Genomic DNA, 14032 nt, shown 5'->3' on the forward strand with positions numbered 1-14032 from the left:
AATTTGCTTGGAATCTAGGAGCCAGCTAAAAAAGTTAGGAGCCAGAAAACGCGCCCTGTCCCGACGAGCTTGCGCGCAGAAGCGAACACATACGTGAGCAGCGCCCGCATATGTAAACGGTGTTCAAACCACACATGTGAGGTATCACCGCGATTGGTAGAGTGAGAGCAATAATTCTAGCCCTAGACCTCCTCTGTAACTCAAAACATGCAACCTGTAGATTTTTTTAAACGTCGCCTATGGAGATTTTAAATGGTAAAAGTTTGTCGGCATTCCACGCAATTTTGAAGCGTGACATGTTGGGTATGAATTTACTCGGCGTAACATTATCTTTCATAATATAAAAAAAAAATGGGGATAACTTTACTGTTTGTCTTATTTTTTAATTAAAAAAAGTGTAATTTTTTTTCCCCAAAAAAGTGCGCTTGTAAGACCGCTGCGCAAATACGGCGTGACAGAAAGTATTGCAACGATCGCCATTTTATTCTCTAGGGTGTTAGGATAAAAAATATATATAATGTTTGGGGGTTCTAATTAGAGGGAAGAAGATGGCAGTGAAAATAGTGAAAAATGACATTAGAATTGCTGTTTAACTTGTAATGCTTAACTTGTAATACCAACGGCCACCACCAGATGGCGCCAGCTCACACATCTGGTGGTAATAACTTGTAATACCAACGGTATTTTTTTTTTGCCCACCTTCCAAGCCAAGTCGCCAGGACACTATTTCTAGTCGCCATGGCGACCTGGCGCCCGGGATTTGTCGATCCCTGACCTAGGGTGGTCTGTATGCAGATATAACCTGCCTAGGAATGCCCACTTCTATAGACAAAGGCCCGGATTCACAAAGCACTTACGCCGACGTATCTCGAGATACGCCGCGTAAGTGTAAACGTGCGCCGTTGTATCTGTGCGCCGTGCCCACAAAACTAGATACGCCTGAAAATAGGCTTCATCCGACCGATGTAACTATCCTACGCCGTCGTATCATAGGCGCATATTTACGCTGGGCGCATTTTCCGCTCCCATTGATTTTCTATGCACATATGCAAATGAGGGAGATACGCCAATTCACGAACGTAGTTGCGCCCCGGCGCATAATATACGCACTTTGCGCAAGTCGGACGTCCGGTGTAAAGTTATTCCCCATATAGGAGGAGCAAGTCATGCAAAGGTATGGACCAGGGAACACAAGCCGTTGTATTTTACGTCGTTTACGTAGTACGTGAATATGACCAGGCGTAGGTTACGTTCATGTCGTAGGCAGTGATCCGTCGTATCTTAGGGAGTAGTTCCGACGTGATTCTGAGCATGCGCACAGGGATACGCATGCGCCGTTCATTTTAAATACTTCTATGACGCTTGGCCCGTCATTTGCATGGGGTTACGCCTCATTAACATGGCTCACGCCCACTTCCACCTACGCTGGCTTGCGCCAAGGAAACCCAGTGTATCTTTAAGAGCGAGTGCTTTGTGAATCCAGTACTTGCATCTGTGCGCTGCGCCGGCGTAGCGTTAAAGAGATACGCTACGCCGGCATAAATATGCGCCGATGTCTGTGAATCCGGGCCAATGACTCTCCAAACTATGGCCTGCGGGCCATATCCATCCTGCTACAAGATGGTATCCAGCACTCATGTAGGGTCAGTGGCATATACTCAAGCATTACAGTCAGCAGAGGCTACATGTGGTCTTTGCTCTAAACCCCTCCATCCAAGTCTTGGACTCTGTATGCAGGGACCCTGATGTAAGGGGCACTCTTTAGGGGATTCAGCTGAAAAGGTGACCCTGATGTTAAAGGGAATCCAATAGGGACTCTTTTGTAGAGGGGACTCTCATGTAAGTGGGCTCTGATGGGGACTCTCATGTAAGTGGGCTCTGATGGGGACTCTCGTGTAAGTGGGCTCCGATGGGTGGGGCTCTCATGCGAGTGGGCTCCGATGGGTGGGGCTCTCATGCGAGTGGGCTCCGATGGGTGGGGCTCTCATGCGAGTGGGCTCCGATGGGTGGGGCTCTCATGCGAGTGGGCTCCGATGGGTGGGGCTCTCATGCGAGTGGGCTCCGATGGGTGGGGCTCTCATGCGATAGGGCTCCGATGGGTGGGGCTCTCATGCGATAGGGCTCCGATGGGTGGGGCTCTCATGCGAGTGGGCTCCGATGGGTGGGGCTCTCATGCGAGTGGGCTCCGATGGGTGGGGCTCTCATGCGAGTGGGCTCCGATGGGTGGGGCTCTCATGCGAGTGGGCTCCGATGGGTGGGGGCCTCTCATGCGAGTGGGCTCCGATGGGGGGGGGGCTCTCATGCGAGTGGGTTCCGATGGGGGGGGGGGGCTCTCATGCGAGTGGGTTCCGATGGGGGGGCTCTCATGCGAGTGGGTTCCGATGGGTGGGGCTCTCATGCGAGTGGGTTCCGATGGGTGGGGCTCTCATGCGAGTGGGTTCCGATGGGTGGGGCTCTCATGCGAGTGGGTTCCGATGGGTGGGGCTCTCATGCGAGTGGGCTCCGATGGGTGGGGCTCTCATGCGAGTGGGCTCCGATGGGTGGGGCTCTCATGCGAGTGGGTTCCGATGGGTGGGGCTCTCATGCGAGTGGGTTCCGATGGGTGGGGCTCTCATGCCAGTGGGCTCCGATGGGTGGGGGCTCTCATGCCAGTGGGCTCCGATGGGTGGGGGCTCTCATGCGAGTGGGTTCCGATGGGTGGGGCTCTCATGCGAGTGGGTTCCGATGGGTGGGGCTCTCATGCGAGTGGGTTCCGATGGGTGGGGCTCATGCGAGTGGGTTCCGATGGGTGGGGCTCTCATGCGAGGGGGTTCCGATGTGGGGGGGGGGGCTCTCATGCGAGGGGGTTCCGATGGGTGGGGCTCTCATGCGTGTGGGTTCCGATGGGGGGCGAAATAAGGAACCAGGGAAGGCAAAATCTAATCGGACTAGACTTCAGGAATACCTTGGTCCCCCTCTCTCCCCTCAGCCTGTGATTTATGTGACGTGATGGAGACTTACAAGCCAATGTTGGATCATTTTCTCTCCCCTCAGCCTGTGATTTATGTGTCGCGATGGAGACTTACAAGCCAATGTTGGATAATTTTCTTGTCTTTTTCTTTCAGGAGAGAAGTTGGAATTGGTGGCCATGGCCTCCTGCCTTTTGGAGTGTCTGTGCGAGGCTGAGCTGCAGCGGTATTACCCTCATTTTGTTGCCCTTGGACTGCTGAAGGTGGAGGAACTGGCTTCCGTGACCATGAAGGACTACTCCAAGCTGGGGGTTCACAACATGGAGGACCGCAAGCGTCTCTTCCAGCTGATCAAGATCATCCAAAGCGTGTCGGGGGAGGACAGAGAGGAGAGGACACCCCTCCAGCCTGGCTGTGTCTACCTCCAGCCCCAGACTAATAGATGGGCCACCAGGAGGCAGCTGCAGTTTGATGATGTCTATGACCAGGGCAGCGGTCTCTTTTCATCACCAGACATATTGTATCCTCAGCCTAAGAAATGCTCAGCGGAGCCAACAATGAGAGCGCCACCTAGTGAGCAGTCTCATGGTCAGAAAACCCTCACCATGCAGGGGGAAGAAGAATCCAGCTCCGATGCTAGTGTGCCTTCCTGTAAAGCAGTGCGTGGCTTGGCACCAAGACCCAAAGACAATGAGGGCCCTGCGATCCACAGAGTAATGCATGTATCGGGGTATAATTACGGGGTGCCACAGACATGTGGGCGGTAAGAATTGGCCAAGTTATGAAAATAAATGAAATAATTGAATTATTATGGGTTACAAAGAGCCCTCAAATGTGCCTTGGGGTGTAGGCAAAAAATAGCACCGCAGTAAAAGTCCAAGAGCATTTGTTTTACCCAACGCGTTTCAGGGGGCGCAAGTCCGTGAGTTTTGGTGTGCGGCTGTCTCTTGGCAGGTTTGCTGTTGTGCCATGTTCTTTCCATGTGGTTATGATAGATTTGATGGGGCTCCTAGGGATCATCAACGATTTGGATATTTTTTTTTATAACCTAACCCTGACTTGTACTTCTCAACAACATTGTCCCTTACTTGTTTGGAGAGTTCCTTCATGGCCGTGTTTGGTTAGTGGTGCCTCTTGCTTAGGTGTTGCAGCCTCTGGGGCCTTTCTGAAAGGTGTGTCTATGTAATGACAGGTCATGTGACACTTAGATTGCACACAGGTGGACATCATGGCCCGGATTCAGAAAGAATTTACGTTGGCGTATCTATTGATACGCCGCGTAAATTCTAGGATGCGCCGGCGTATCTTCTTTCTGTATTCAGAAAGCAAGATACGCCGAAATTTGGCTAAGATACAACTGACGTAAGTCTCTTACGCCGTCGTATATTAGGCTGCATATTTACGCTTCCGTAGATTTCCGTGTTGAATATGCAAATTAGGTAGATACACCGATTCAAAAACGTACGTCCGCCCGGCGCATTTTTTTTAACGTCGTTTACGTTGGGCTTTTTTTCCGGCGTATTGTTACCCCTGCTATAGGAGGCGCAGCCAATGTTAAGTATGGACGTCAGGACCGTGTCAAATTTTTCACGTTTTACGTCGTTTGCGTAAGTCGTCCGTGAATGGGGCTGGGCGTAAGTTACGTTCACGTCGAAACCAATGAGTCTTTGCGGCGTAATTTGGAGCATGCACACTGGGATACATCCACGGACGGCGCACGCGCCGTTAGTAAAAAAAACGTCATTTACGTGGGGTCACAATTAATTGAAAAATAAAACGCGCACACATCTAACACATTTGAATTAGGCGGGCTTACGCCGACACATTTACACTACGCCGCCGTAACTTAGGGCGCAAGTTCTTTCTGAATACGGAACTTGCGCCCTAAGTTACGGCGGCGTAGTGTATCTGAGATACGATACGCCCCGCCGATGGATACGATAATGTATCTGAATCTGGCCCCATTTCACTAATTATGTGACTTCTGAGGCCGGGTTCACACTGGTCCGACAAACGCTCCGACGTTGGGAGCTCATGTCGCATGACGTGTGAAAATCAATGTTTCCCTATGGGAGGCGTCTTAACTGGTCCTACACAAGTCGGTCCGACTTTGCAAACGCTCCCTGTACTACTTTGGTCCGACTTTAATCCTACTTCACTCCATTGAATAACATCGAAGTCGGAACGCCGTCTTGCATGATCCGACTTTGGCATGAGACTTGTGTTTTGCTGATCTTGAGGGGGAACTCTACGCCAAATTTTAAATAAAAAACCGGCATGGGTTCCCCCTCCAAGAGCATACCAGACCCTTGGGTCTGGTACAGTTTTAAAGGGGAACCCCTACGCCAAAAAAACGGCTTGGGAGTCCTCCCAAAATTCACACCAGACTCTTATACGAGCCGGCAGCCCAGCCGGAAAAGGGGTGGGTAAGAGCGAGCGACCTGTGGCCTCCCCACCCAAAAGCACCTTGATGGGTGGGGGGCTCTCATGCGAGTGGGCTCCGATGGCAAGAAGTATGTCACCGACCCAGGATTCCCAATGCCGGGAGCTAAGGATGGGGTGGTAGACACAACGGGAGGGCGCACAGAGAGGCCAAAGAGACCAAGAACATTGGCTGTTGAACTACACGTAAACCAAGGGTGCCATAAAAGGATGTTAAAGCGGAGGTTTACCCAAAAAACAAGTATATAACATTAGATTCAGTATACCTCAAACATGTACAGTATGCCGTTTTTTTGGGGGGGGGGGGGTGTACATACAGGATTCTCAGTCTTTTCCTTCCCGGCTTCAGGGTACTCACTCCTGCGGGACTGGGCGTTCCTGTGCAGTGCCGCAATGTCATCTGGGACTTCGCCCATATGATTGACGTGCCTGAGGAAAACATAAGGCGCGTCATGACTTTCCGAAAATAGCCGGACTGCGAGTCGGGTCTATACGGCGCCTGCGCAGTCAGCGCTACACAGCTCCTAGTCGATGCGCCGTATAGAGCCGACTCGCAGTTCGGCTATTTTCGGAAAGTAGTGACGCGCCTTATGCGCCAGGGGGAGTTTTTCTCAGGCACGTCAATCATATGGGCGAAGTCCCAGATGACATTGTGGCACTGCACAGGAACGCCCATGAATTCCGTATGTACACCCCCCCCCCCCACCAAAAAAAAACGGCATACTGTACATGTTTGAGGTATACTGAATCTAATGTTATATACTTGTTTTTTGGGTGAACCCCCGCTTTAACGGTGGATCGGACAGGTTTCCAGCGGACAAATGTTTCTTAGCATGCTAAGAAACATGTCCGCTGGAGGCCTGTCCGTCGGACATGTTTGGTCGTCTGTATGACTCACCGAACATGTCCGCTCGGCCGAAAGCCCTCGCATGCGTCGAAGTGTTTCGACGCATGCGTGGAAGCATTGACCTTCCAGGGTCGCGCACGTCGCCGCGTCATCGTTGCGGCGACGGCGTGGCCACGTCACCGCGTATCCTGTCCGCGCGGATTTCGGTTTGATGGTGTGTACACACATCAGACCGAAATCCGGCAGCGGACATGTCCTTTGAAAACGGTCCGCGGACCGTTTTCATCGGACATGTCCCCTCGTGTGTACAAGGCCTGTAAAATATATAAATATATACAGGGAGTGCAGAATTATTAGGCAAATGAGTATTTTGACCACATCATCCTCTTTATGCATGTTGTCTTACTCCAAGCTGTATAGGCTCGAAAGCCTACTACCAATTAAGCATATTAGGTGATGTGCATCTCTGTAATGAGAAGGGGTGTGGTCTAATGACATCAACACCCTATATCAGGTGTGCATAATTATTAGTCAACTTCCTTTCCTTTGGCAAAATGGGTCAAAAGAAGGACTTGACAGGCTCAGAAAAGTCAAAAATAGAGAGATATCTTGCAGAGGGATGCAGCACTCTTAAAATTGCAAAGCTTCTGAAGCGTGATCATCGAACAATCAAGCGTTTCATTCAAAATAGTCAACAGGGTCGCAAGAAGCGTGTGGAAAAACCAAGGCGCAAAATAACTGCCCATGAACTGAGAAAAGTCAAGCGTGCAGCTGCCAAGATGCCATTTGCCACCAGTTTGGCCATATTTCAGAGCTGCAACATCACTGGAGTGCCCAAAAGCACAAGGTGTGTAATACTCAGAGACATGGCCAAGGTAAGAAAGGCTGAAAGACGACCACCACTGAACAAGACACACAAGCTGAAACGTCAAGACTGGGCCAAGAAATATCTCAAGACTGATTTTTCTAAGGTTTTATGGACTGATGAAATGAGAGTGAGTCTTGATGGGCCAGATGGATGGGCCCGTGGCTGGATTGGTAAAGGGCAGAGAGCTCCAGTCCGACTCAGACGCCAGCAAGGTGGAGGTGGAGTACTGGTTTGGGCTGGTATCATCAAAGATGAGCTTGTGGGGCCTTTTCAGGTTGAGGATGGAGTCAAGCTCAACTCCCAGTCCTACTGCCAGTTTCTGGAAAACACCTTCTTCAAGCAGTGGTACAGGAAGAAGTCTGCATCCTTCAAGAAAAACATGATTTTCATGCAGGACAATGCTCCATCACACGCGTCCAAGTACTCCACAGCGTGGCTGGCAAGAAAGGGTATAAAAGAAGAAAAACTAATGACATGGCCTCCTTGTTCACCTGATCTGAACCCCATTGAGAACCTGTGGTCCATCATCAAATGTGAGATTTACAAGGAGGGAAAACAGTACACCTCTCTGAACAGTGTCTGGGAGGCTGCGGTTGCTGCTGCACGCAATGTTGATGGTGAACAGATCAAAACACTGACAGAATCCATGGATGGCAGGCTTTTGAGTGTCCTTGCAAAGAAAGGTGGCTATATTGGTCACTGATTTGTTTTTGTTTTGTTTTTGAATGTCAGAAATGTATATTTGTGAATGTTGAGATGTTATATTGGTTTCACTGGTAAAAATAAATAATTGAAATGGGTATATATTTTTTTTTTGTTAAGTTGCCTAATAATTATGCACAGTAATAGTCACCTGCACACACAGATATCCCCCTAAAATAGCTAAAACTAAAAACAAACTAAAAACTACTTCCAAAAATATTCAGCTTTGATATTAATGAGTTTTTTGGGTTCATTGAGAACATGGTTGTTGTTCAATAATAAAATTAATCCTCAAAAATACAACTTGCCTAATAATTCTGCACTCCCTGTATATATATATATATATATATATATATATATATATATATATATATATATATATATATATATATATATATATATATATATATATATATATATATATATATTTATAATTTTGTGTGTGTGTGTGTGTTTAGAAAAAAAAAAATGTCTATCATTTATTTACTATTGCCCTCAAATAAGTATATCCTGAGTACTTCCATTTTTAATGTTTTTGTCCTCTGCCCTGGACAGGTCGAACTCCGCGGAGAAGGAAGGCGCCTGGACTGACACCGATAAAATCCGAGTCTGTGTCCGTAAACGTCCGCTGGGTTTAAGAGAGGAGAGACGCGGGGAGGTGAGCGTGGTGACTGTAGACGGTCGTGAAACGGTTGTGATTTATGAGAAGAAAGAAGCGGTGAATCTGAAAGAATACATTCTGCAGGTATAGTGTGAGAGACTACGGCTCTGCAGCGCTCATTGGGCTTGTAAGCCGTCATTTTGGCCACATGCTTCTTAATGAAGTCCGCTTTCCCTCTGCCTTTCATTCTTCCTTGCAATGCTGCTACATCTATTTTATTTATTTATTTTCTTCTGAAAGTGGTTCTAAAGGCACAGACCAGTTTTGTGCCTTCTTTTTTGGGGTCCCCCGTCGGCACTATGCTTAATTTTTAACAACATTGGAACAAAAAGCGACAGTGTGATGCAACACGCCAGTGGTCACAATGGGGTTTATTTATTAACACTGGAGAGTACAAAATCTGGTGCAGCTCTGCATAGAAACCAATCGGCTTCCATTTTTATTTTTGTCAAAGCTTAATTGAGCAAGTTGACGTTAGAAGCTGATTGGCTACCATGCACAGCTGCACCAGATTTTGAAATCTCCAGTTTTAGTAAATCTCCCCCAATATGCCGAAGGAAGACCAATAAGCACACCCTTCATGGTTTTTATTGGATAATTGCATTAATCCAGTTTCCCACTGACGGGAAGAATCAATAAACGACCCCAGCGCTCAACAGCGCCATGGTAGTTCATTGAGAACTACAAGTAGACAGCCGCAAAAGGGTGTAGGTAGTTGTAGTCCATTCAGTCACAGAACATTGTGAATGTAAGCTCTAACGAGCAGGGCCCTCCGATGTATTGTAACTGTACTGTCTGCACTCATGTTGTAAAGCGCTGTGCAAACTGTTGGCGCTATATAAATCCTGTATAATAAATACAGAATAGGCAGAAAATGCGACTGCGCAAGGCTCTGCCAGCATCATTCATTAGAATGATGCTGGCGGAGCCTTGCGCAGTCGCATTTTCTTTGAGAAGAATCGCCCACTCGCTACCAAAACGGGGGGATCGAGGGGTGTGGGGACCGGTACATTTGTAACATGTTACATCCTGAATTAACCACTAGCCCATGGGTGCTCAACCTGTGGCTCTCCAGCTGTTGCGGAACTACAATTCCCATGAGGCATTGCAAGCCGCTGACAGGTACAAGCATGTCTCCCAAAGGCTGAGGCATTATGGGAATTGTAGTTTTGCAACAGCTGGAGAGCCACAGGTTGAGCACCCATGCACTAGCCGACCAGCCGCCGCAATTTCTCTTTCGTTTATAGACGGACACAGCCTTCATTGACCTTAGGGTTATGCTTCTTCCTACCAGGAGATTTAAACTCTCCTGGTAGGAAGAAGCATAACCCTAATGTCAATGAAGGCTGTGTCCGTCTATGAACTCAGAGAAATGGATTTTACGGTGAGTACAAAAATCCTTTTTCTCTTTCGTTCATAGACGGACACAGCATTCTTTGACATTAGGGTTATATCCGCTTTCACTAGGAGAGTTTAGGCAGAAAAAAAGCACTTAAAGTGTTAACAAACACAAACCTCAGTGCAGCTCCTCCCAGGGGGCGTGGCCCCCCCCGGTATAACCCACACCCTGCTCTAACAGCCTCAGTTTTTTTCCTGCCTAACGTCAGGAGAGTCAGGCACTCTGGAGTTCCTTTACTCTGGAGATTTTTTTCTTGCGATTTTCTCGCTTTTTATTATTTTGTTCCTGCATTTTTTGGAATCCTGTGATTCTTCTATCAACAGCCGACTGGGTGACAGGCTGGGTCCTCGGCCCTTGTAGTCCCCCCAGGTTCGGCCTTCGAGCGTGTGCCGGCCCTTAGCTCAGCTTTGGGACGTCCACGACAGGCCCCATTGCTCCAGGGGCGGCCGGGGAACTTCGGTTCTAGGGCACACATATGACCGGTCTCTATGGCCTTGTCACAGTGTGTCTGGCCGACAGCCATGCCGTTTAGCGGACGTTGGATCTGTCTGGGATACCTCCAGCCGGTGGTCGCAGGACGGGTAAGTAGTGGCCTCTTGCTCAGGTAAGTGGTCTGGGGAGGTCGACTGAGGGTTTGCCCTGCTTTCCTCTCTCCCTTTTTTCCTCTCCCTCCTTCCCAGTTTCTGGGTGACGGCCGTGAGGTGGGGGCCCCGCTTGGGGGGCTCAGTCTGACCTGGGGGCTGCTACTGCTGTGGGTGCTGTGTTTTTCTGGGCTGCCATATGTGCGGAGGGGGTCCTGTGGGCCTGTGTACTGCGTGTGTCACTGGGGCTTTGCTGTGTGTTTTTTGAAAAAAACGCAGTTTTTCGGGCGCCATTTTGCCGCTGACGGCGGTGTTTTATGGCGCAGTTGTAATTGCGGCGGCCATTTTCTCGGAGCCCGCAGACATATCGGCGGCCATCTTGATACAGCTCTTGTGCCTAGGATGACGGCACGTACGGCTCTGCACATTTTCCTTTTGGATGGCGCGGCACAGGCAGCGTTTTTGGCTCTCTGCAGCGGCGGTCTGGTCGGACGGTGAGTCCTCCGGGGGGGGGGGGGGTTTCCCTGTTCTCTGTGGCGGCTGGGGGGATGTCCTGTGGAGCCTGCCAGTACTAGGGGATGTTAACCCTTAGTGTCCCTGTTCCTGCGGCCTCCAGGGATGCTGTGCTGGCAGTCCCTGAGGCGTTTTGGGTCAGGATGGGAGTGTTGGAGGGATGTGGGAATTGCACTTGTTCCCCCCTCTGCCTCTCTCTGGGTATTTTTTCTGACAGGGAATCAGGCCTCGCTGAGGCGTCTGGTTTTGTCCACACGGATTGTGAGGATGGCCCTGTTTCAGGGTCAGCACTTGATGGTGCTGTTGTTGGGGCTCTTAACACTGCGGTGCGGGTTACCATGTCTATGGTGGTTTCGGAGGTGGCATCAGTGGTGTCAGTCCCTTTTGGGTTCCGTGCCGCCCCGCACCGCAATATGTGTTTTTTCCTTGTGTTCCATGTCTGGAATATGTTGTGCAAGGATTGGGATCAGTCGCAGGGTACAAAATGCTTTGCGGTCTGTCCCCTCTTTTTTGGGGAGGATTCCTGTATCAGGGTGTCTCTCTCTCTCCCCCCCGCCCCCTGTGTTCAGCTGGGTAGCTTGTTTTTGAAACAAGGCTGCCACATTACCTGGGGAAGGGGCTCCCGCTTTTGGGGACCCCGCTGATAGGGGTGCTGTGAATGTGGTCGCTCCATATTCACAGCGGGGGGGGGGGGGTGTTAGTGAGTCCGGTTTTGGCCGGGACTCTGGTTTCGCAGACGTTTCCCGGACGGGGAGCTGGAGGCGCAGAATGCTTCTATGACCTGCGTGGTCCTGACCGACCAGTTGGTACTAGGTCAGATATTTGTCTGTGTGTCGACCCCGGATATGCTCCCCTTGCTCTCCAGGGCATCCGCCTGCGCCATGTTTTCTGCCCTGCCTTGTATGGCTGGGGGTTGGTCTGCGGACGGTCTTTTCAGTAGTCCCTGGTGGTATTGCCCTGTGGGGGTGTACGCAGGGGTGTCTCTGATTGTCATCATAAAGGATGCCACGGGCGGTGTGAGCACTCTGCTCCCGCAATCTAAAAAAGGGTAGGTGCCTCACTGTAGGCGAGGGCCCTCATTTACTGTTCCCCATGCGTTTTTTGGTTTTCGCCCGCCAAGTGCGGCAGGAAAACATATTTTCAGGGGGCTAGGACGTCCACTGAGGACACAGGCGCCCCGGGTGCCGCAAGCCCAGCAAGCCTGCTTCCGCTTGGAGGTTTGCCTCCGCTCGCATCTCGGGTGGGGGGCTGGCTCCGCGAATTCGCGGCTCGGTGGAGGTCTCTCCTCTCTGACTGTTGGGGTTGCGAGGTAGTTTCCTCTGAGTGCGAGACAGGATTTCTCTCTTGTCTACCAAACTGTTTTTTTCCCTCCATCCTCTGGCTCGCCGGGTGGCTCTGTCAGGGGCTGTCCAGGATCTTTTGGTCAGGGCAGTGATTGTGCCAGTTCCCTCGTGGAACAGGCTCCGGGGTTTTTCTCCAATCTGTTTTGGGGTCCCCAAAGGAGGACGGGGTCCGTCCAATCCTGGGCCTCAGGCCTTTGTTTGTTTTTTTGTAAAAGTGCAAACTTTAAGGATGAGGTTTTTCTGGCGTCCTTGGATGCCGTGAACGCGTACCTGCATGTTCCCATATGCTCAAAGCACCAGAGTTTCTGGACTTTGCGGTCAGGGAGGACCATTTTTCATTGTGGCCCTCCCGCTCGGCTTGGTGTCGACACCACAGGTTTTCACCGAGGTGCTCGTTCCGATACTGGCCCGGCTGTGGCAGCGGGGGTTTGTTATTGTGGGATGTCTGTACGACATTCTCCTACGAGCTTCCTCGAGCTCTGAATTAGTGGAGCCATGTCTGTCACGTGTCAGACTCTCCAAGAGTTTGGCTGACTTCTGTTTTGTCCAGAAGTCAGTGTTGGTCCCGTCTCAGGGACTGGAATTCCTGGGACTAGTCCTGGATTCCGCCGGGGCGAAAATTTTTTCTCCTAACGGAAAGAATTCAGACTCTGCAATCTGCTGGGCAGCAGTTGTCGACCTAGTAGTGGTCATCTCTGCGATTCTGCATGAGGGTTCTGGGTCTGACGGTGGCCTCTGTCGAGGCGGTTCCGTATGCCAAATTCCACGCCAGGGTGCTACAGAGGGAACTGCTGTCTCGTGGGGACAAGCTTCCGTCATCCCTGGATTACCAGGTTCAGTTGAGTCACCTGGTCCCTGGTGTGGTGGCTGACTTTTCCGGTGCTTCGGGCTGGAAAGGCATTTCTGCCATGTCACTGGACGGTGGTCGCGACGGATGCCAGCCTCTCCGGTTGGGGAGGTTTTTTTTGGGGCACCCAGTCAGCCCTGTGGCGCTGGACTCAGGTGGAGTCCCACCTACCAATCATTGTTCTGGATCAGGCTTTGCCTTGCCTGGTGGTCCCTGGATCTACAGGGCTGACCATTCAGGACCCTGTCCGACAACGCTGTGGCGTACGTCGACCATCTGGGAAGCACACGGAGTTCTGTTGCAGCGACGAGGGTCGCGCACATCCTTCGGTGGGCCGAAAGGTCCGTTCCGGCTCTATCGGCCGTGTACATTCCGGGAGTATGGAATTGGCGGGCCGACTCCTGAGTCGGACTGCGCTAGACCAAGGAGAGTGGTCTCTCCACCCGTAGGGGTTTTCAGTGTCTGTGCCGAAAGTGGGGCACTCCATGCGTGGACCTTCTAGTGTCCCGCCTCAACCGGAAGGTGCCATGTTTTTTGGCCAGGTCAAGGGACCCATGGGCAGACGCGTCAGGCGCGTTGGTGGCTCCTTGGGGTCACTGTCGCCTACTTTAAACCTTCCCTCCTCGGTAGCTTCTTCTTCGACTGCTGCGCAGAGTGGAAGCCGAGGGAATTCTATCAATCCTGATTGCCCCAGATTGGCCGCGTCGCTCATGGTACGCGGACCTGGTGCGTCTGGTGGCAGACACCCCCTAGCGTCTTCCCCTGGGGGTTGATCTTCTGTTGATCATCCACCCTGTTTTTTACAGCCACTGGCTTAGCGGCGTGGCTGTTGAGAGCCTGGGGCTGTGGGCCCGAGGCCTATTGGGCTTAGTGGTCTCTAC

General features: G+C 50.9%; 1 protein-coding gene across 1 annotated transcript in view; it reads left to right on the top strand.

Moving 5' to 3' along the window:
* The window catches only part of KIF24 (kinesin family member 24), a 70844-nt gene that overhangs the window by 14112 nt on the left and 42700 nt on the right, over nt 1–14032 (top strand). Inside the window, exons 2-3 of the mRNA XM_040336032.1 lie at nt 3105–3711; nt 8363–8552. Coding sequence (XP_040191966.1) covers nt 3105–3711; nt 8363–8552 — 797 coding nt within the window. The remainder of the gene's footprint in view (nt 1–3104; nt 3712–8362; nt 8553–14032) is intronic.

The sequence above is a fragment of the Rana temporaria genome, chromosome 1 (genome assembly GCF_905171775.1).
Source record: "Rana temporaria chromosome 1, aRanTem1.1, whole genome shotgun sequence".
In the NCBI taxonomy this organism is placed as follows: Eukaryota; Metazoa; Chordata; class Amphibia; order Anura; family Ranidae; genus Rana; species Rana temporaria.